General features: G+C 40.1%; 1 protein-coding gene across 5 annotated transcripts in view; it reads left to right on the forward strand.

The window, feature by feature from the left end:
* The first annotated feature begins 572 nt into the window (after positions 1 to 572).
* Positions 573 to 24,627, forward strand: part of LOC134210612 (cold shock domain-containing protein E1) — a 43,132-nt gene continuing 19,077 nt past the window's right edge. For 3 of the 5 annotated variants that reach the window (XM_062686745.1, XM_062686748.1, XM_062686750.1), the window contains exons 1-4: positions 573 to 710; positions 2,506 to 3,170; positions 13,831 to 13,961; positions 15,926 to 16,380. In XM_062686745.1, the coding sequence (XP_062542729.1) occupies positions 16,338 to 16,380 (43 nt within the window). In that variant the 5' untranslated portion in view covers positions 573 to 710; positions 2,506 to 3,170; positions 13,831 to 13,961; positions 15,926 to 16,337. Of the gene's footprint in view, positions 711 to 2,505; positions 3,171 to 13,830; positions 13,962 to 15,436; positions 16,381 to 24,627 lie in introns of all 5 variants that reach the window. The other 2 variants (XM_062686746.1, XM_062686747.1) reach the window with 2 other exon arrangements.

The following is a 24,627-nucleotide window of genomic DNA, read 5'->3' on the forward strand; positions in this document are numbered from 1 at the left end:
ATTGATGATGATGACCCCGCGCTTGTCACCAGCTCATACGCCGCACTAAACCACCGATTTGAGTGAAAAGTACCTAATATTAGGAACTTTTTTCTAACTATGTACATTATGCTGCATTAGGCTTTCAGCGATCGTGTACGTACACGCACGTTTCACTCACACTTTTACTCGGTTTGTTTGCAACCACGAGCAGCTGTCACGGCAAAATCAAATGGGATTGTTTGCAACCACGAACCCGCGTTCGTGTTGGTGAGAAATGTCGGCGAGACCCTAATGGGGTTTAATGTCATTTACTTCGATCGAACTGGAACTGTCAGAACCTCACGCAAGTTGAAAGAGTGTTGCACAAACACGTCGTGGTTTGACATAACATTGATCAGGTTGTTATTTATTTACATTAATTTGGATGAAATTTGCCTTGTGAACATGTTGAAAAACTATTCATTGTGATTAGTAAATTAAAAATCAAGATTTTTTATATTTTTTAAATGTATTTGCGAAGGTTTGGAATATGCTCAACATTTTAATGAGAAGAATAATGCCAGCTGGCTGCTATAGTTGCTGTCAAAAAAGCGAGACTTGACTCGCAGTGCAATCCTCTCGAATGTCGACTCTAATCTGCAGCCGTTCAAAATCGGTCGATAAAAGCGCATAATAAAAAATAATTTAATGACATGGCTGACTGTGTCGTTAGTGTGTGCTTGGTCGTGGTAAGTTTTTTTCTTCACTAAAATTTGCACTGAAATTGTGTGAATTTCCATCGAAAAAATGGTGGAAAATGTAGATGAAGGCTTCGCGAACCGATAGTGAGTGTTTGTTCGTCGGAGACGATGTTTTTTGGTGCCGAATTCCGCGAGTGAAAATTTGACTTGTTACGGAGTTTTCTTGTTCCCATCGACGACGACGACGATATCTCCTGCACCTCTTCGTCGTAACCCTTTTTGCGATGGTTGTCGTTTTTGCCTGGCGATGCGACGGACGACGGCGATCATGGTTCTTGGGTCACACGCTGCCTGCGGGGCGGTAGTGATAGACGGGTGGCGAAAGGAATGCACACCGTTTGACACACAAAAAGAGGAATGGGGGATGCGCAAAGGGGAGCAAAATGGAGAAATCGAAGCAAGCACAGGCGATAGTCGGAGTTTTTTTTGTTGCTTTTTGTCTTTTATTTATGCATTGTCTTTGTTAGTTTCTTATCATGGATCAATAATTTTTTGAGTGAAACTAATGGGAAATGTGATTTATCGGGTGCATTGCAATCCTTTAGAAATTTTGCACATGATATTTTCTAAAGATAAAATTGTAATCTATAGCAAAAAAAAAAAATATTCATTCTGTTTGTGAAAAGTATTGTTTCCATAAGGAATAGTTAGCTGCGGTTATTTGATTCTGAATAATTTTCTGGAACATGCAAAGTTATGATTGGTTTTTTGATTTATTTGAAATACCAGCAGGTTCTTTTACGCGAATGATTATTCAAGCAACTTTCACCTTTCTACACATCTCCTGAATTCACTTTAATTTTCACAAAAATTTGAATCCGTCGTAAGATATCTTGTTTCCTACATTTCATTTCTTATTACTGTTTCTTTTACTTATCATTTACATTTATTTTTTTATTTGTATTATTCAGTTGTTTTTCTATTTGTGCAATGCTTAGTTGAAACAAATTTAATAACGATGACTACAGTCATAACTTCAGAGCACGTTTTTTTTTGGAAAATTTGACTGCCAATAAAATACTGAATTCTATTCTTTTTTCATTTTCTAACCAATTCCGTTTCTGTGATTTCAACCCCAGGGTTATCTCCATCCTTTTTTTTGCATTTCAATATTTATGTACCATTTGTTTTATACTAACAATAAACAAATTAAGTTTATTAGACCAAAAATGTCGTAGAGTTTTCTGATCTTCAACCAACTATCTCCCCTTTAGAAGCATTTGCACTTGGTCAGCACAGATATAAACTGTTAGTGAATGCCTGGCTTTTGAATACTATGTGAAATATAACAAAGACGTACCGCTGCCATAAGCCCTGAAATTAAATACCGATACATTTCGTATGAAAAAAAAATGCCAAGAACAGGGGTCAGGGGTTAGTAATCAGGAGATCTATATTTCTGAATCAATGGCTACTCCCTCTTTACTGACGCTTCGGCCTTGAGATTAGGCATGGCATCCTTCGTAAATTGCGAACCGCGATACTGCTTTTTTTTAAATTCCAAAATTTCTCATTCCGTAAAAGTGTCTTTTGTGCTAGAAACACAAGTTACGACCAAATAAATCATCACAAACATATTCAGGTTGCGAAAACGAGCTAATTGACATACGGTTTAAATCAAATTAATTATCTAACTAAAGAGTAGACATTTGTGGGTTGTAATTTCACCCAGACACGTGAATGCTGTTTCACATGCTGAATATCAATTCATCCATTTAAAACAAGAGCAACCAAGTTATAAATCAATATTCTAAAATTTGTTTCTTTTATCTTCTCCTTGCAGCTTGTGTAACTAAAAACCGCTATTTTAGACTAAAAAGCAGTATAATTGAATCTACACCTACAAAAAGCAACCAAACAGAAAATCAAACACTACTCATCAATATTGTTTCTTTACAAACCACAATTAACGGAAAAATACTCAACAAATTTGAAAAAATCTTTCACCGAAACCAAGAAATCGCGACATTAATCTTAGTGTTATCGAGACAAAAAGCCTTAAAAAAAAGAAAATATTCGTAATGCAATTGTGATCTCCACGTTTTATTTTTTTCAATTTTTTTTTGTTTGAGAACAAAACGAACAAAAGAAAAAAAGAAAACAAGTGTTAAGGAAAAAAGTATTGAGGAATCGGGGGAAGTTATAACAAAACAACTCAGCACGCATTTACGACATCTCTTGAGACGGGGAAACCGAGAATTGAATTGATCGATCAAGAAACAACCATCGCCACCACAACTACCAGCAGCAGTGTAACCATCGGAGAAGCGACAGTCAACCCCCCAATTTGAAGCTAAACAAATAGCCAACCAGCGCCTACCAGTCGAAAAGGACGACAGTTGCCAGCGGTGGTTAGCCCGGAGAAAAGTCAGCCGTACAGAGTGTGTGGCGTGGTGCCACTTCTGCCCGGCGGACGGCGGTTCCGTGATAACAGCGACGGCACGAAGAGTGAGTATTGAAATCTAAACCAATAATAGTTTTATTTTTATTTTATTTTGAATACAAACAAGAGTTTCTTCGTTTTTTCTTGAATCTTTTATCACTTTTGAAGCTGTTTAATATAACACGCGTACTATACCGCCGGAAATAAGTATAAAGACAAGCATGATTTTCATACATTTTCATCATGATTGAGGATCGATATCTCGATTCGTAGCGATTCGATTTGGCTGAAATTTTACTAGGCACCTGTTTTCAACTTGAACTTTCGATCTTTGAGTAAATTGTATACACCTCTGTCGATTTTGACCTCAAAATCTGGAAATAACTATAAAGACACCACTTTTTTATATGGAGCTCCATACAACGGAACTGTCTTTATAATTATTTCCAACAGAAACGCGTATAACCAGAATATATGCATAAATGTAGCTATCATTGAATAAAAATTCAAGTCATTTTAGGCTTGTTGGCAAAAAATCAGCCCAATCGAATCGCTAAGAATCGAGATATTGACTTCCAAAGATGGCCATTTTGTATGGAAACCGAGCTTGTCTTTATACTTATTTCCACCAGTGTATTAGGATTTGTCATGTGTATTACAAATAACTTCATTTTTCTGCAGTTCCATTATTAGGTTCTGCAGCGTCTGTATCTAACCTCAAACTGATGACAGATTAGTAGTACTTCGCGTTGGACTCGGGGGCAGCCAACCAATCACGAACTCGAACCTTGTCGGAGTCAGTGGAAAGTACTACTGAACTGTCAAAAAAGTTCATTTGACGAGGACCGAATTCATTCGTGACGTCATGCTGCAGAACCTAATACTGCCTGTAATCGCATAAATTACTGTCCCACATGAAGAGGAAATCCAGCGAAGATGAGACAACTATGCGGTTACACGCAGTATAATAGCAAATTGCTAGTCTTGTTACTCAATTCAATATACAGTGCACATTTAAGGTTTGTAATGCTACCTATCTGCTTGTTTGTCCAGAATCTTGAAAAATTGTATAAAGTGCTGGGTAATCAGATTCAGGCCTGCGATTTTTGCAAACCGTCCTAGTATCTGGTTGGCGTCAGCATCGATACACCTATGCCTGACTTATTGCCGAGCTTCATAATCGTCGGTTTTGGGTGATGTTTCCCCAGTTTCCCCTAACTGGTTCCATTGCGTGCTGCAGCGTTTTTGCGGCTTTTCACGAAGTCCCCGGCCTTCATTCCGTTGTCGGTTGAATATTGTTTTGGCTATTTTTTATCCGACACTCGCACTAAGTGACCAGCCCACTCACTCTCAGACTAAGGTCGCCGAAGTAGCCTGTGCAGTGCATAAAAGTCTTCTCCATTCAGCTCGGTCCATGGCTGCACGTCGCCAACCACGCAGTCTACGGAGGGTTCATAAATCGTCCTCCACCTAATCGATCCACTTTGCTCGCTGCACATCTTGCCTTGTGGTGCCCGTCGGATCGTTGTTGAGAACCATTTTATCCGGATTACGTTTCGACATTCTGGCAATCATGGTTCATTTGCCTCCTCCACGTACCGTCCGTTATCTGCACCCCACCATAGATGGTACGCAGCACTTTTCTTTTGAAATCTCAAAGTGCGCGTTGGTCCTCCACGAGAATCGTCCAGGTCTTGTGTCCGTAGAGGATTACCGGTCTAATGAGCGTTTTGTAGGTTTGCGGAGTTCAAAGTATGTACGGTTTCCAGCCACGATCCATTTCCGAATTTGTCTGCTGGCATCATTTTCGTCAGTCACCGGTAAGCAAAAGTACACTGATACAAACTCGTGATGGGTGGCTCACATTATTGTCTTCTCTTGAACCTCTTTCTATACTTCGTCTTCGACGTGTTGATGACTAGACCGAGACTAGACCAATCCGGTTAGCTTCGCTCTTCAGTCTGATGTAGGCTTCCTCCATCTTCTCAAAATTACGTGCCATAATACTTGACGGACTTCGTGAAATTCGTATCACTCGTGTCGATCCCTGACCTGCGTATTACTCCCTCCAAAGCGATGTTGAATAGCAGACACGAAAGACCATCACCTTGCCGTAACCCTCTGAGCGTTTCAAAGGAACTCATCACCTGATCCATTATCGCCTTGATCAACCGTAGCAGTTTATCCGGGAATCCGTGTTCGTGCATTAGCTGCCATAGCTAGTCTCGATCGATTCTATCATATGCGGTTTTGAATTCGATGAATAGATGATATGTGGGCACGTCGACTGCATCAAATTTGGAGAGTATCTTGTAGGAGGCGTTCAGCAATGTGATTGTGTGGTAGTTTCTACAATCCAGCTTATCGCTAGTCTTGGGATACCGAATTGATGAAAGAGTGAAAATGCGTCTAGCTTAAGCTAGCTGAGGTTTATTGTAAACTAACTAAAGAAACAAGTTCTAGTAACTAGAGACATGGCGTAGCTAGGGTATCTTGATTGTTCAAAATCAAATGTCAGCTTGATTACACCCCCGCTGAATCGATTAATTGTAGTGCCGTTCTCAGGGTATTTAATCTGTTGAACTACTTTGTAAAAATATCCGCCACTTGGTCTTGAGTCCTTATTGATTCAATCTTTGAAGTCCCTGAGGACACATGATCACGCACAAAATGATGCTTAATATCTGCGTGCAACGTACTCTGCATCGCAAGACGAAGTGGCGACAGTGGTCTGGTTTTTACTGCACCAGGTTACCGTACACCCAAACACTTGAAACATATATCCGCTAATGGATTTCCGATCTTCAGTGTCGGAAGCCCATTCTGCATCTACTACATTTCAAAATGTGTTGCATGGTGGACTTCTTGTACGAAGTTTCTTCTACAACTCTGCCCAATGGTTCTTTGTATAAGTTCTAACGGAGTATAAATTAACGGATTTATAGCTATAGTTTTAGAAACCTAGGCTAAGTGATAACAAAATTCCAATAATTTAGTTCAAGTTACTGCAACTAGCGCTATAGGGTAAGGGAGGTATTTTGGACCACCAGTTCGACGGATCATATTTTGGACCACTGAGTGCAAATTCCTCTTGGTGGTCCAAAATTGAATAAGAGCGCCTGTAAGGGTGGTCCAATCAAAATCAAAACCCACTTGTGAAGTCCCATCTTGCTATTTCTTCGCATAACAGTCACATTCCAGATTTTTATACTCTTTTGCACAACAAATAAACATAATTATCGTCCATTCAATAGTTCCATGGCAATGTATACAGGAGAAGAATATTAGGCCAAATTTTCAGAAAGATTATTATTAGAATTTTTGTATTTCTCCATGTAAAACGAGTTAAAACAATTCAACGGTATATTACTCAAGTTGAAGAAAACTGACATGGAACGCTTATGCGAATAGGGGCAGTACAGGGATTTCAGCAATCGGCAATCTTGACCAGGTTGCGCTCTCCTGCCTTTGCTACAAGGCGGGCATTATAGCGAATCGGTTGGCAAATGTCGTTTTCCTTCAGTCGGAACACCACTTGTATTAAAGTGGCTTAATATTTTTCGGACAGATCGTCAGTTCCCAGGCGTTATTTTTTACTTCTTATCGGCATTACATCACCACACGGGGACAGAGTCGCCTCGCAGCTTAGTGTTCATTAAGCACTTCCACAGTTATTAACTGCGAGGTTTCTAAGCCAAGTTACCATTTTTGCATTCGTATATCGTGAGGCTAACACGATGATACTTTTATGCCCAGGGAAGTGGAGACAATTACAAATCCGAAAACTGCTCAGATCGGCACTGGGAATCGAACTCAGCCACCCTCAGCTTGGTCTTACTTTGTAGCCGCGCGTCTCACCGCACGGCTAAGGAGGGCCCCGAATTCTAATTAGTTCGAATCTAGTTACCAGGTAATGTGCGCTCCCGTTCGCTGCGCCTCACCAACATTTGTCCTACGGACTTGTGGTTTTCTATTTGCGAAGGGAGCGCCGGTCTGACTGGCCCTGGCACTCTTGCTCTTCTTTATCATTGGATTCATCTGCATGGTCTGGCTGCTGTCTCATCATCGTTGGCATTTCAAGTTCGATTACAAGTTCTTTTCCCCCCCTCTTTTTCGTATGAATACTGGACGGACAATGGGGTCGTTAAAAAATGACGTCACAGGTTTTAGGGAGAGGGGGTCTAAAATTTTGTGACAGTACATATATGTACTAGGTATGCACAAAAAGTGACAGAGGGGGGGGGGGGTTCTTGAAATCACAAAAAGTAGTAGACGTCATATTTGAATCGTGTCTGTCGGGTTCGATCACAAAGCCGATAGCCGTTCGGTTCGTATTAAAGGGTCTTGTTTCCCGGACTATAAAAAATCCCGGGATCCGGGATTAAATTTTTCCCGGGATAAAAGTAAAAATACTTGCAAATTTCAATTTCATATATTTATAACATATTTAAGAATGGTAAAATATGTATCAGGTCAAATTACTAACGATTCGCCACTTGTCTACTCGCTTGCAATACGGTTTAATAAATGTTAAGGCGTTGATGCTTGTATCCGACAATAAAGAATTCTTATTAGTTATTTTAGAATTAGAATCAGAGAACACCTGCTCGCTCAACCGGTGATTGGTAGATTTTCTAACAATTCTGTATAAGAACCTACCAAAACCTGTATGAGAACTGGGCATATGCCAAAACGCTAGATTCTTTTACAAGTATTATATGAACTTTACAATTTCGCAAGCTTTTCTTACAATTTTTGTTTGTGATCTTATATTGTATAAGAATCTAACAATGTTGCATATGCCCAGTTCTTATACAGGTTTTGGTAGGTCCTTATACAGAAGTGTATGAAAATCTAACAGTCCCTGGTTGGGTATATCAATCGAAGTGGGTTTAATGGACTTCAATGCCATGAAAACCTTCTCCAGACTCGATACTAGTTCATCAGTTACTTCAAACAGAGCATGCTCCTTATTGATGAAATTATTCAAGCTACGACGCATTTATCTGTTTCTGGTTCATAGCTTACAACACTTCTATGAGAGATGATGCCTTGTTCCCGTCAGATTCAGAAGATAAGGTTGGATCGGCAACTTACACAAACTTAATCAGCTAGTGACGGGAAGCGATCGAAAGCTCAGCAGAATTCGAAAATTACCTTTCTTTACTTTGAAGCCATCTCATCTCTTGATGTCTCGACGCTCATCTACTCGTTTTAGAATTGCATCGTGCAATTTCAAAGTGAAAGGGTTTTGCTGGCTATTCAGTTCAGATAGCAAAAAGTCTAGTCAACAACATTACGTCACGACCCTTCAACGCCTCCGATACCACCCCAACGGCTGGAGAGCGTCGAATATCGATTGAACCAGATCCAGATAATTTTTGATTATGTACGTACTTTTATTCTTATGGAGCGATTTCACAGTTCACTAGTTTTCAGAACATCCTGAACGAGTTGAAGTTGTTCCCTAAACCGGTTTTCATCCTTCCTCTGGAATTCGAACAATGTTTCGGATTCGTTTGAAAGTTTCTCCAAAATCGGTTTTATATAATCATGAATTAAATTCAACAATTGGTTAAGAAAATCAATATAATATAAGTTCAGATATTACCAAATGAGAACGAATTGAGTTCGTCATCTGATTTTTCACTACCATTGATGTCGTTGAAACAATCGTCGTCATCATTATCTGAAAATTTTTATTCCGACATAATCGTCTTGGACTTGAGGGACTTCGATGAAGAACGTAACTTCGGCTTTACCGATCGTTTCCGGCGGAGAAGATAAAGCAATCCGTGGAACAGCTGTTAACGAGTTGTGACATTGAACACAATTTCGTAGCCGCAGTTGATCGCACATCGGATGGCACTTCGATTATTGTGAAATCTGGAAAGCTGATTCCTTATTTTCATCAGCTGTACGTTCGCTCCAAAAACAAAATAGTCAGAAGGCTAGGAGACCTATATTGTTACTCATCACTCTCTCGACGAATTGAGAAGATATCTGTGATTGCTTGTTTGTGTATGTTTGGGTGTATGGGTGTGCAATAGAGTGATTCAAATTTTGACTTTTTCGCTCCCCTGTGCTTAAACGATTGTTTTTGCTGTTTTAATAGTCCTCCCAAATTTTTAGCTGATTTGGATGTAATTTGATTGTGCACGTGCCATTTGAAGGTTATATGAAAATTACTATGAGAATTGCCACTTATGTAAAGGATCGTTTCGTGAAGCATCCCGGAATCTATTTGAATATATTTAACGCATCGCTATTATAGAATGGATCCTTAGCTGAAAGTCAGTTGTTGTTGTTTGTGAGCAAAATTATAAAGAAAACAAAAATGCTCATTATTGATATTGATGTTATTCTTTTACGTGTTAAATTGAATTTCCCACGATTCAGTATTTCCCTAATAACTTTTGTTGCCAGCATCAAATTGTTTAGCAACAACGACGATGTTTTCCCTTGTTAAATTTCCCATATTGCTAACGTATTCATACATTTTTAGAGCTTAATGGGCAATGATGGGGAACGGTTTTTCGCAAAAGTTGCTGTTTTCATAGTAATTTTCATACAAGCTTCAAATTGCTTGTGCTCAGTCAAATTACATCCAAATTACCTAAAAATTTAGGACGATTATTAAAGTAGCAAATGCCATCGTTTAAGCATAGGGGAGCAAAAAAGTCAAAATTTGAATCACTCTAGTGTGCATAAGACATGCGGGAAAATAAAAGCCGATGGGCTAACAAACTAGAATCGGTGCAATTATGCAGAACATACATTCATTAATTTATCTTATATATTTTTGTTATCATGTATTTTTTATTTTCGGGAAATCTCGGGATTTGCATGAAAAATCCCGGGATCCGGGATGCATTACATCCCGGGATATCCCGGGATTTCTCGAACAAGACCCTCTAGTTCGTATCTTACCATGACAAACCTACTTCAATACTTTTAGCGTCTAGTTTCTTTCGCTGTTGGCCTGGTATCCAGGGAAACACCCGACAACCGAAAATACGTAGCTTCTCCAGATTGGGCTTCCGTATCTACACCTCCGCATGGGTCGACTTTAGTGGAAGAGCTGCCGTTGGACTTCGGTTAAGAAGGTAAACACCGTGTCATCCTTCCGCAAAGTAGCTTGATTATCACAGAATAGTACATACCGAGATCCCTGCCTTGGCTAGTTTCTTAACCGACACCAGGTTATATCGGTATGAACAAAACGTCGTTGATTTTCATGGAAACTCATTTTTTGGTGAATCCTTCAATGATGCCCTTCTTTCGTGCTTCCAAAGTTCGGCCATCTTTAGCAACGTTGATAAAGACATGTTTGGACAATATGCACAACGATGAGAATACTGCAGCGTCGATCACCAGGTAATCGCTTGATCGTCCTTCGCCGCTCCGATGTCCTCGTTTGCGACCGGCCGGGAAATTTACTCTCTTTCTTCCAGTTGCCACGTTTGCTTCGTTTGGAACCTGCAGATGACAGTCCTTTTTCATGTGTCCTTTCTTACCGCTTCAGTGGCACTTGCCTGCAAATTTCTTCGAATTTTTCTCGATCCTTATTACCAACAAAAGCAGTAGACTTGTCGTTCGTGCCTTCTTGATATCGGTCGTGTTGCTTCACCTCTTCACCCAAAAGGCTGCATCACATCTAGCGTCAGATCATCATCACCGAGATCTTCCAGGGCTGTTACCAATGGGTCGTATGATTCTGGAAGTGTCCCGAACAATGTAACCACCATGTCAGGCTCCTTCAGTTAAGCTCCAGTCCCCCGTAGTTGTCGAATAAAGTCATCGAAACACACCAAATGATTTCGCATAGATTCACCTTCCTTCATCTTCAAACGCATTTTGCGTCGCAAGTGATTTCTTGGCAAAAGAGTTTTCTGGCACCTTCCACATCTGTTCCGGCGTTTGTTTTCACGGATAATTTCGAGATAATCGTCTCCCAGGAAACTGATAATAATGGATTTTACCTTTTTACCGCCACGTCAGGGGCGTCTTCCGTCAGGGTATGTTCCACTCCGATAGCGTCATTCGTATACGAAAGCTCCAGTTTTGGAATCCTGGTCCTCCGTGGAATTCCGTGCACCGAATCTATATTGGTGGAGCCCATGATCTCTTGGGATACCGAATTGATGGAAGAGTGAAAATCCGTCTAGCGTCAACTGAGGTAAACTGCTTGTAAAAAAATAAGTTCTAGTAGCTAGGGTTTCTTGATTGTTCAGATGTTTACTGGATTACAAAACGACACTTTCCGGCTGCTTCTTATGGCAGAACCTCATTCTCCCAAACCTTGATTTTACCTAATGCAACGCTATAGCCAGTGCCACACCACCGTGTAGGTAGTAGTGGTAGTTGGTCCTGGTAGCCGGCCGATCTCCTCCTGGATTTCCTGGAGATGCGGAGCAGGAAAATGTTCGTTTCACAGGTTCGTCAACATGCCGCCATCGTTGTCTGCCACATCGCCATTCAGGTGCTCTTTGTAGTGCTGCCGCCACCGAATCACCTCACGCTCGTTCGTAATTATGCTCCTACCCATATCAGGCTGGGGCACTTGGCCCTTACGTGAACGGTTCAGTTTCTCATAGAACTGTCGTGCGTTATTAGCGCGGTACAGTTGCGCTGTCTTGTCATGGCATCGATCTTCCTATTGGGGCTTTTTCATCTGGAAAATCGAGTTTTGTCTGTTCCGCGCCCGTTTGTATCGTGATTCGTTCGCCCTCGAACGGTGTTGCAGAATTCTCGCCCATGCTGCATTCTTCTTCTCTACTAATTGCTCACATTCAATGTCAGTGCGGACGATCGTGATGTCAGAGAAAATGTTGCCGTCGATTAGAACATGTTTAATTTGGTTTTCTGCCTCTTGATTAGGTGACCTCCATGTGGCCTAGTGGATATTCTTGCTGATGATGAAAGTGCTGCGGACTATCATTCCGAGCAAGGCTGCATAGTTTCTGCATCGTTGGCCGTTGTCGTTCGAAACGGTATGCAGACTGCAGACCTTCCTGTCCACCTGAGCGTTCATGTCACCGATGACGATTTTGACGTCCCGCAGTTGGCATTTATCATTAATCTGTCCCAGCTGTGTATATAACGCATAAAGCGCTTCTTTCTCGTCGTCGGGTATCCCTTCGAGTGGGTAGTGCACGTTGATGATGCTGTAGTTGAAGTTCCTGAGCTTGCACAGCTTTTACCCAACGAAAACCGCATGTTGATTAATCGTCCCAATAATTAGTAATCGATTTTAAGACAGGTTGCGAATCTTTAGTCATGATCGTTAAACTTCTTTGAGGGCATCACTGAAATGTGCAGTGCAACATAGTAGTCTGAATTTGTGTGTGCTATCTTTCGCGCCACGAGCAGCAATGTTGCCTGTTGATGAGTTATGCAATTAGCTCCAGTAAACCACGGTATAGATTAAATTCGATTACTAATTATTGGAACGATTAATTGAGATGCGGTTTTCACTGAGTGAAAGCTGTTGAGTATTCCTTTTAGCTATGTAGGTTTTCTTTTAACATGCGCTTGATAGGGAAGCGTCATTAACAGTATAATGAAAAAATAAATTTCCCCATACCAATTTGCATGCAAACATGAAACGGCTTGTGCTAAATCAGTTTTGATCCAAATGAGCTCAAATTTTCAGAGGACACTCAGAACATGGTAAAGAATCAGATGAGCACTGTGGAGCAAAATCGATTTTTTGAACCACCCTATTGCACATCCTTGCGTTCATTGGCTACCACCCAATTACGCGTTGGCGCATCTCACCAAGCTCTATGAAGCCGGTTCCCAGCTCGTTGGTAGTGACACGGCTTTGGTAGAAGATAGCCGCTCGATGCCCGCTTTTCCACATTTTCTGTCCAGTCCTAAAAATTACCTGCAGCGCTACGACGTCGAAGTTGCGGGGATGTAATTCATTGTAGATTATCCTGTCGCAACCTGCGAAACCTAGCGACTTGCAATTCCAAGCTTCCAATCGTGATCCTTTATTCGTCGACAATTGTATCGAGTCGTAATATCTTTTATGTCGTTCGTAATGATTGCTTTTAAAGGCAGCTTATTGGGCCTGCACAAACCTCCGTCGGAGGGCCGTCGTGTCAGGTCTGTTTGACGTCCTATCTAACACCAGGACTTGGGCTTGTGCTTGTGCGCTTTGAGTGGCGGCACATGGTCACTTTGCTTGCGGATACATGCAGCTTTTTATAGAAGTTTAACAGATTCCACTGTCGAAGCCCACCACATCCTAGGCAGGCACCATAACTCGCATTTGACCTGGGGAGAGATCGTCAAGTCAAGCTCTTGGACATAGCTCCTTCTGTCCCCAATAAATTGACATACGGTAAGGAAACATTTAGTGTCAACTCCTAAGCATCGCAGGGTCCGTTTTGCCACTACTAATAGAATCAATTACATATAGCTACGTAGTCCTACTTCACTTTTGCGTACAACCAATTAGGCTGCACCTTTCAGTTTTTTTCTTTCCAAGGGGGATAGTCCCCGACTGGATGCCCATTTTTGCAAACATAATATTCGAGCTCAAGTTTTCAACAACATTGAGAATATCTCTCCAGAAGTTTAAGACAATTAAGGCCCACATTTGTGTGGCCTATTCACAATTTTGATATCAATTGAAACGTTTGCTTATAATAAATTCTATAGGATCTATTCTACTATACTAATGTTACCTTTATATTTCATTTCTTCATTATTCAGAGGTAAAAGCTGGCCTCAGCGTACATCATTAGCAGTAACTGCCATAAGGCAATCTAGAACATCTTTTAGCAACAACTACAGCATCCTGCTGCAGGAGGAGAAGCTTAGTGCGAACCGAATCGGCAAGTGTAGTAAGTGTTGAAATAGTGTTTTTTTTAGAAACTAGAGAAACAGTTACAGTGGAGTTCTTGAGAATAACACCAAAATTCTTCTCGCTATCCAAACTACATAACAACCACAGACAATTAGTGCGACTCACGAGTACGGAAGCCAAAAACATCATAAAAGCAAGCAACTATTATTGTGTCCTGATTTGTACAACTAGCTAGGGACTAGAAATAGCTGGTAAAGAGCCACATACAAACAGACATTTTTCGATTGTTCCTCGTTTTTAATCGATTTTGTGTCTCGCATCGGAAGTACTATTGTTTTCCTGTTGGGGCAGAAGAAAAAATTTGCTGCTTCAATCACCATCGTGCGTCATCACAGCAACACAGAAAAGTGGAAAACCGTAATCATCAAGAAAATAGTCACAAGAACAATAGTGCAGAGAAGTAAATTTAACTACTAAACTATTACCAAGTACAAAGCATCTGAACAGAAAAATTAAGCAAAACAAGGGAAAAGCAACACATTTCGTTAAGTTAGTTTATTTGAAATAATCGAAAATAAAACAGTTACGTAGTTTTGGTTAGTCTTATTTTGGCTACTTTTCGGTTTCGAACTACGAGACATCGCTACTTCGGTAGAGAGTGGGAAGTGAAGTGCGAGAAGAAGCAAAAGAAGAGAAGAGACCAGAAGTGAGAAGACGGAAAGCCGAAAAACAGGATCTGCGCTGGAAGAAAAGTGAACACCTTTTATATGAGAGACAAAAGAACACTATAGAAATATTTAACAAATCTAAAAGTCTAAAGCGGAAAACAAAAGAGGAAATTTAAAATTCTGAAATAAAAAGAATACAAATAAAACCATTCTGTGATAAAAATTAAAAAAAAAAATAACAAGTAAACAAAAATAAGCGTATGTTTATTGAAGCAAAACTAAGTTTAAGCTACGAAGTAAGTGAAAACCCCTGCCCTGGAAAGGGTGAAATACACGAATAACAACAAACTAAACAAGAAAGTGAAACAAAAGAAGAAAACCACTTCCTACCGTAGAACGCTGACGGGCGCATAGCCTGCGTCGGAACGTCAAGAGACTAAAGTGCAACAACCTAAACAGCAACAGCAACAACAGAACAAGCGAAAAAAACAAAAGTAACCGGACAGTGATTCCTTTTACATTAGAACATATACAAAGCATAGAACGGAAATAATTTGCCTAAGCAGCAAACAACCCCACACGCTAGCTTTTATTTATCGAATTTCCTCTTGTTTTTATATGCCAACTGCTATTTAAGTTTGAGTTTTTAAGTTTCTCCGTTTGAGTGACAAACGCGCGAAGGTGTGAGAGAAACGTGGAACTGTTTTTTTTATTTTTTTCAAAAACCGTGTTAACCCGTGCGAATAATTCTCGAAGAGAGGAAACGGAAACTAGACGTAGGCGAATGTTCTTCAAAGAAGAATTCAAAACAGAAAATCTGATATATAATTATTGAAATTATTAGTAAAGAAGGCAAACAGATAAGCAAGCAAAAAAGCAAACCTAGCGCAAGTGCGATTGTGCGGAAACAGAAGAACGAAGACAGTGGAAAAGAATAAACGAATAAGAACAGTAATCGTTGGTGTGCTTTTCGTGGTTATCATCTTCGTATCATTATCGCTGTTATACTAAACAAAATTGTGGAAAATAATCTACTGAGCGCGGAATCCTGTGAAGAATTGTGACCAGACTCTCCAGCAGACGGACCCTACAGCCCTACAAAACATAGTGCGTCCTTGCTACGGATAATACAGAGTGTGGAAGTCATCAGAGCGAGGACTGGGAGCAAAATCGACTCGCGCTGTCAAACACAGCCCTCGTCAGTGGAATAAAAGAGAAGAATATATCCGATAAGGCTGAATTGTGAATATAGAAACCAAATTCAAATATTATTATTAATAATTAGAAAAGCAAGAAGCAAGTAGAAATCAACCATTTTTTTCTTCGTCGTAAGTGATTATTAAGGAAAAAGCTTCACACTTGAAAGACACCTGCAACTAGTGGAAATTTTTAGTGTGATTACATTAGAAACAAAAAGAAAAAAAAAACTGATACAAAACAAGAGAAGCGTTAGACTTTGGTGTGCACGATTTTGGATAATTGGATCATAAGTCAGAACGGCTTTATTCAGTGATTTCCATACCGTATAAGGATTCTAAGAAAAGTGAAAGTGACTCTAAGAACAAACCGCTGGTATAAAGAATCTGAAGATCATCGTTATCTATCGTACTCTGAAGGAATCTTTCGAGTCGGAGCAGTTGTACGGAAGTAAGGCAGAGGCGAAATCAGGCACAGTGGACTCATCGCAGTCGCGTTCTATCAGACGAGGAGTGGCAGCAACAGGTCCGATTCACTCGGGTGCGCTCATGAACATGGGAAGCCAGGCCAGATCCTTCCGCTCGGCTGATGGTAAGTAATTTTTAATTTTGAAAGTTTCTCCTGGAGATCGTCCGTAAATTCATCCAAGAAAGTCCTTCTGACAATCTTCCAGAAATTTATCCTGGAAATCTTATAGAAGTTCCTTCCTATTCATTCAAGAGTTTAATAAGAAAGCCTCAACTGAAAATTTACCAGAAAAAAACCTCCAGAAATTACCTCTGAAAATTCCCCAGGAGTTCCGAATAAAGTTCCTTCTGTTCTGCATAGAATTCGTTCAGAAAATCCTACAGAAATTACTCCAAATAGACCTCAAAAATTTTAACATGAATACAATTCCACGCCAGGAATTCTTCCGGTTTGCTTCGGAAATTCTTCCTGAAATTTCATCTAAACCTTTTCTCTTTACTACAAGATTTCAACCGGAAGGTCTTTCAGGAAGTACTCCGGAAATTATTTAGGTAATTCCTCCGGAAGTTCCTTCAGGAATTCCTCCAGAAGTTTGTTCAGGAATTTGCTCGAAGTTTCCTTCAGGAATCAGTTCCATATTTTATATTTTCTCTGGAAATTCCTTAGGTATTCCTTGGAAGTTCGTTCAGGAGCTCCTCCAGAAGTTCATTTAGAAATTCCCCTCAAAGTTCGTTAAGGATTTCTTTTAGAAGTTGCTTCACGAATTCCTCCGGATGTTCATTCGGGAAGTTTCAGAAATTCCTCCCGAAGTTTGTTCAGAAGTTTCTCCAGAGGCTCGTTCAGGATTTCCTTTACAAGTTCCTTCAGGAATTTCTCCAGAAGTTCCTTCGGGAAGTCTCTCAGAAGCTTCAGAAATTACCTTGAAGAATTCCTCCGAAAGTTCCTTGATGAATTGGGTCCTGAAGCCTTACATCGTTTATGGCTGCAAACGATAGTGCATCGGTCAAGAATACATGAACCGATGTTATATAAATGCTGACAATAGTCTAAGTCAGTAAAAATTATATTTTTGTGTTTGAGACTTTTTAAGTCATGCTTTGGGCTGAGCAACGTCTATTGCTGAAAAGGCAACATATCAGAACAAACGAACCATCAGCCCAACATGTCAGGCCAATATATTAACTGTCAAAGGTTGATTCAAGTGCCCTGCGGTTTTTTCTAGTGCGTTTGAGTCATATTCCGTACGTCAAACAAAACCGAAAATGTAGAGGTAGCATTTTCCATCAATTTTTAAATTTCAAATCAAACAATGTTCCTTTCGACTCTTGAGCCGGGAGAAAAAAAAACGTGTTCAGGATGATTAACTTCACCGTTCACCAACATTTCTTCAGGAATTCCTCTAGAAGTTCTCTCAAATTCCTCCCAGAAGTCCCCTCAGGAATTCCTTATGAAATTCCTGTCCCCTCAGGAATTCCTTATGAAATTCCTTCAGGAATTCCTCCAGAAGTTCCCTCGGAGAAAATCTTGGAGGAACTTCTGGAAGAACTTCTGGAGGAATTCTTGAAGAAACTTTCGATGAAATTCCTGGAGAAACTTTTGGAAGATTCCTAAAGAAACTTGAAACTTGAAGAATTTCTTGAGGAACTTCTAAAGGAGTTTTTGGGGTAATTCCTAAAAAATTTTTCGGGATAAGGGGTTTCGAAGCCAATCTTCAGAGGGATTCCGATCGTCAAGGGATTTAGAAGCAAATCATTGAGGGATTGCGAGACAAAACGTCGAGAAACTCCGAATTAAATATTCAAGGAATTCTGAAGTATATTGTCAAAGTATTCTGAAACAAATTCCAAAGCAAATCTCCGAACGATTCCGAAACAAATCTTCAAATGCCTCCGGAGGAATTCCGAAGCAAATTAACGAGAAATTCTGAAGAAAATCCTCCATAGATTCCCAAGGGTATACCTCGAAGATACCGAGAGGATTCCAATGTGAATTTTTCAGAAATTTTTTTGGATGCTGATGGGAATTGTGGATGCTGATGGGAATTGTGGAATTATCATGCTGCTAACCAAGCGGAAGTCTGCTGGAAAACTGTCACTCCAGTCCGTAATGGTTGACCACATGTCTTTGACTGCTGACAAAGTACAATGATTGCTTTTATTAAAAATTTTTGTATGTCGCCGCTCCGTTGTTGTTCATATTAAGCCTACTTTGATGCTTTCAGTTGTTGAACCACAGCATTGCGATCGCTAAGCTTGATAGATTGGGAATTGGAGGCAGCCTGCATGCATGGTTTGGTTCGTACCTTACTGAGCGCCAGTTGATAGTTGCTCTAGGCGATTGTCGCTCGGAAAGCTTTTTCACGATGTCTGGCATACCGCAGGGTAGCCATCTGGGACCGTTGATCTTCTCTACTTCAACGACGTACATCTAGTTCTAAAAGGACTGCGTTTATCATTTGCAGATGATCTTAAAATGGTTTTGCGCATCTGCTCAATAGCCGATTGTCATCTACTACAAGACCAGATCGATGCTTTCGCTCATTGGTGCGATCTAAATCGACTTGTAGTTAACCCGAAAAAATGCTCGATCATAACTTTTTCTCGAAAGAAACAACCGATTCTAATAAAACGCGACGCGAGACAAGACATAACACTTATCGTTTTTACACTCGTCAACTAAAATTTTTTTAATTACCTTTTAAGTCGACCGGTTACGGGCGCGATGTTGCCCCGTCACCAGGACTATGACTATGTTGCCCATCATCAGTTGGACATAGTCCTGATGATGGGAAACATCGCGCCCGAAACCGGTCGACTTAAAAGGTAATTTAAAAAAATCTTAGTTGACGAGTGTAAAAACGATAAGTGTTATGTCTTGTCTCGCGTCGCGATTAATTAGTGTCGTGTTGTTTTTACGTTAGCATAAACCATAAAAACCAAAACAACCGATTACCTTCAACTACTGCCTGTTCGGAACGACTATTGAAAAAGTGCAATGTGTGAAAGATCTCGGTGTTCTATTGGACTCCAAACTGACATACTCGGATCACATTTCATATGTTGTTGATAAAGCATCCAGGTCTCTTGGATTTGTGATCAAAGTGACAAAGACTTTCACAGACATCTACTGTTTGAAAACACTGTATGTTAGAATACTGCTCTGCGGTCTGGAGTCCAAACTATAATAATGGTGTCGAACGCATCAAATTCGTACAACGTCGATTTATACGGTACGCACTCCGCAACCTTCCCTAGAAAGATCCGCTACGAGAGCCGTTGCCAGCTGATCAGCTTAGAACCTCTGTGTATCCGAAGGGATGTATGCAGAGCATTAACCGTCGCCGATATTTTGCAAGGAAGAATAGATTGTGACACTCTTCTGTGCAGTGTTGGTAAAAACTCAAAATCTCAAAACTCATGGATGATTCAAATCAAGCGTGAGTTGAAGCGCACCCAACTCAGCACCTAAAAACTCATGGATGAGTTGAATCATCCATTTGAATCATCGTAGGTTTTCTTTTGTTTTCCTTCGTTAAAAACAATGAATTGACGTTTGTCGCATAAAATATTAGACACTCTTTTATGTATAAGCAATAAATTGCCCCCAAATTGATTTCAAATGCGTTTTTAAACCAAAATGATTTTTTGGCAAATGAGTGAAATGATGCGTTTTGGCATGAAAAATTCAAGCGTGATGCATTCCTTTAAAATCGCAGACGATTTCACTCGCACGGGAGCGCTCGTTGATTGAGATTTATGAATGATTTTACCAACACTGCTTCTGTGACAAATAAACATCAACGCACAACCCCGACAACTACGGAGTAACCTAATGCTAAGACTTCCTTTTCGTCGCACAAACTATGGACTGCGTAGTGCTCTCCATGGTTTGCACGTTTGCACTTTGCAGCGTGTTTTCAATAGAGTGGCGTCGGTGTTTGATTTCCACTTGATGCGAGATGTCCTCCGCCGGTTCTTCACATCATTTTTCACCGACCAGAACAATTGACACACATAGACTGTAGTTAATGTATTTGTGATTGTATTGTATTTTGACCTCTTGACAATGTTTTTAATGTAGTGATGTGATATTGTATTTATATTTTTTTAAACCATCATTGGGGCTGTATCAAGTCTGTTGATGTAATAAGTAATAAATAATAGACAATGTGTTCAAATCAATTAGATATTGCCTTTCCATAATAAAACCAAGTGCAATTTCACTGCCACACAGGAATTTTTCTCGGAAAAGAGAGACAAGTTAATGTGTCTTCCACTTATTTCATTATGATAGAATGAATATGGGAGACAACTCATTTGTGTTCAAACTTTTCCAGGAGTTCATTTACTTTATGTTGAAAATTTATATCACTACTAACTAACTTTTCAAATCCTAGGGGGGGAGACTATTTCTTTAGTAGGGAGGGCTAAGACCCCCTAGCCCCCCCCCCTTATTTACGCCAATGATCCAGCCCTTTATATACCTGGTACATCTCGTGATTCATGCGACGCCGCCAGATATCGTTCTCCTGTTTACCGCCGAGTTTTGTCCGCAGCACCTTACGCTCAAATACTCCGAAAGTTCTCCGATCAGCCTCCTTTAACGGCCGTATAAAGCCACTGGAAGAATCAGAGTAGTATACAGCGCGAATTTTGTCTTCGTTTGCAGACTATGGGACTTAAGCTAGTTACGAAGTCCGTAATAAGCCCTAATTGCAGCTGCAATACGCATTTTCACCTCGCCTGTAACATCTTTATAGCATGTCACTAATGTTCCAAGATACACAAATACTTCTACCATTTCAAATCCAGCACCATTTCAGTACCACCACCACTAATGAACCCACATTGATTGCCAGCGCCCATGTACTTCGTTTTGCTTTTATTGATCGTGAGCAGAGCTAAAAACATTCCTCTTCATGAAGCAACTTCAATCCTAATTTTGACAAACATCGCATGAATATTTAAAACATAGAATGACATAGTCAAACGACTTCTCCACCAACTCATCCATTCGACTGTCACTGAGTGCGCTTACTATGTGCAGAAAAAAACATAATTAGCATTAATTGAAAGTGCCTCGCGGATGAAAATCGAATCGAGTTCTATGTTATAAATTACTTGACTCATTTAAAACGTGTTCTGATTTCAGATGTTTTATCAATTTGTAAAATGTGTATAAATATTTAATGACTAATATTCAACCGAATATTGACAGTCCAGAGCCGACTATGAATGTGCCTGGAAGTGAGCTGACAAGTGAAGAAAAGTGGACTGCACCAAAAAATTTCGATTATATTTCACCCACAACCCTTGCACTTGATTTCGATTCGTCCAACATTACACGAATCAGCCGTATCAGTTTCGACGGAAAACCATGTTCTAGCATAATTTGCCATAATTCATTCTGTTTCACTGAATCGTACGCTGCCTTGAAATCAATAAACAGATGATGTGTCTGCAAGTTGTACTCCCGGAATTTATCAAGGACTTGTCTCAGGGTAAACATTTGATCCGTCGTTGATCGGTCGTCACGAAAACCTGCCTGGTATTCGCCGACGAAGGACTCTTCAAGCGGTATCAAACTGTTGAACAGAATACGCGGCATAATTTTGTACGCCGAATTAAGTAGGGTTATTCCTCGGTAATTAGCGCACTCCAGTTTGTGCGTTTCTTGAGGAGAGGGCAAATGAGTGTTAGATCCTTGTCCTTGAGAAACTTTAAAATTTTATAAACCACTCTGGGACTCGCTTGGTCCTAGAACAATCACGCTATCCCAACCTGTTGTGAATGAAGAGCGAGCTTTACTTGAATCTGTTTATCTTTTTACAACGGTGCGAGTTCCTTAACCTTATTAAGTAAAATTATTTGTATTGGTTACATGATTCATTTAGCATTCATTTAGTTTCATTCAAAGTGATCGTATTATTTGTTTAAGGTCACTCCTGACGGAATCCAAGTTCCAAAGTGCTCGCGTTTTCGGGGGCACACCACTCGATTCAGAGGCGGCGCACAACTGTCATTTTTGTTGATTTTGCTTTGCTGCGTCGCAGCATGCGTGAAATGATAAAAATGACAGTTGTGCGTTGCTTCCGTATCGAGTGGTGTGCCCCCGAAAATGCGAGCACTTTCAAACTTGGATTCCGTCAGGAGCACGGATACAAATTTCATCCATTTGCTTCAAAAATATACATGTTTACTTCCAAAATGGTAAAATGTTTGAATCAAACATATTTATTTTTAAAACCAAATTAAATCCCTGTTTGTTTTATACGTACACTAGTGGGCAGCCCCTCGCTCGCTCTTGCAAAAGTAAACAAACACTCGAGTTCGGATCGGATCCGATCGGAGGTCAACAGAGGAGCAGGAGCAAGCGTGGAATAATATGTTTTCTTGCTTCCAAATTGTTGATAAGGATGTTTTCCAGGTACAGAAAGGTAAGTAAATGAAATATGAACGATTGGAATTGAGAAATCTGGTAGTCAAATGCTACCAGAACATGAAAATTGGTAGAGTTGATAAGAAAATATGAATGGCCGAACCAAAACAATAATATCCATGTTTGCTTCAAACATTTAGCTGGTTGAAACAACTTGAAACGCACATTTGATTCAAAAGAAAGTTTTCGTTCGCTTCAAATGCAACAATTTGTTTGATCCAAACATATTTATTTTTGATGCCAGAACAAACTGAATTATTGTTTGGATTTACCTAGAATATGTTTGTTTTTAACGTAGTTTTTTTCTGCGTGAGTGACCTTAATGCAATTAGGTAGGGCGCTCAAATTCACTTAAAATTCCTACATTTTAATTAGGTTTTTTATTACAAAAATCAACTACGCTGAGCTATTTCAAGTTTCATTTCATGTAAGATCTTCTCTTATTCTTCTTCAATGGCTCTACATTCAAACTGGAACTTGGCCTGCTTTTTAAATTAGTATTCTATTAGCATTTCCTTAGTTATTGGTTGAAAGCTTTTCTATATGCCCGCCTTTGTATGAGAATGTATCTTGTGTGGCAAGTATAATGGATACACTATGCCCAGGGAGTCGAGAATATTTTCAACCCGAAAACATCCTAGACTGGACCGAGAATCGAACTCGCCATCTCCGGATTGACAGTCCTTCGCATTTGCTGGCAAGGCATGTGAAATACAATTCGATTTTTATTTTTCCCCGCAAACTGACAGACTAGAGTTTTCATTTTTGTTGTCCCGGGATTCGGGGTGAAAATTCTTGTATATCCCGGGAAATCCCGGGATCCCGGGAATTTTCGATGTTTTTAAAAACATTATTTTTTTTGTTTTGAAAAAGTTTTTTTTTTCGAAGTTTAGGGGTAAAGTTCATATTTTAGAAAGGCCAGATGATACAGAATTCAAATTGAAACTAAATTCAATTTCAATTTAAATCGATCCTTGGTTTGACTTCAAAAAGCAAATAGTATTTGCGTTTGTATCGGAAAGTAGGGTTTCTGGAACAAATGTTCGCCGAGTTCGAAAAGACGCGTTCGCTGTCCGTCGAAGTAGGCTTGATTGTTTGTATTATATATTGGATTTAGACCATTTCTAAGTTTTCATTCAAGCAGCGTATTTTCTGTGGCAATACTAGGTAGTGTCAGACACCTCGCTGTAGACGGAAGATGCGCAGTGGAATCGTACTGGAACCATAAGCTCACGAGTCACAACGAAAACACAATAGTAGAGTTCCCTATACTCCATTGCAGGTTACTGATTGATACTTCTACCAGGAGTTACAGCTCACCCTATTCATCAACGGGTTATAGTCCCAGGAATGGTTCCAGATCTACAACTTGGTGTCGATAAACTAGTCCCAAAGACTTTATCAAAGACCAACTAATTTACCGTTGTCGGGGGACAATGGGTCTGGGGATGAGAATGGGTCAACACCTTCACCGACAGTCTGGAGGTCGGATGACAAAATCGTTCAAAAAGGTCTCTTATAATTAAGTTTTCTTGTCCTCAGATATATTAAATCTATTCTACAAGCATTCTATGTAGTTGAAACAGTAACCCATTGTCACCCCCGACGACGGTAACTAATCTTTGACGTAATTGCAGTATGGGATCCATGCACCGGTTGTATAAGTCGCGTAGCGCCGTGGGATCATGAATTGGCTGCGTTAATCATGGGTAGCGTCGTACCAATTTTATCGGGGCAGGTCAGCAAAAGTCTAAAAAGAGCTTCAATCCAAAACATTCAGAAGCTGGTCAGCAGAAGTCCTGAAGGAACTCGGACCAAAACATAAACATAGGGGACGAAGAGCTCAGGATGACTAGCTCGGTGTTAGGAGGGATACAGGATCACGATTGGAAGCTTGGAACATGGAATTGCAAGTCGCTAGGTTTCGCAGAT

This window comes from Armigeres subalbatus, chromosome 2 (genome assembly GCF_024139115.2).
Source record: "Armigeres subalbatus isolate Guangzhou_Male chromosome 2, GZ_Asu_2, whole genome shotgun sequence".
NCBI lineage: Eukaryota > Metazoa > Arthropoda > Insecta > Diptera > Culicidae > Armigeres > Armigeres subalbatus.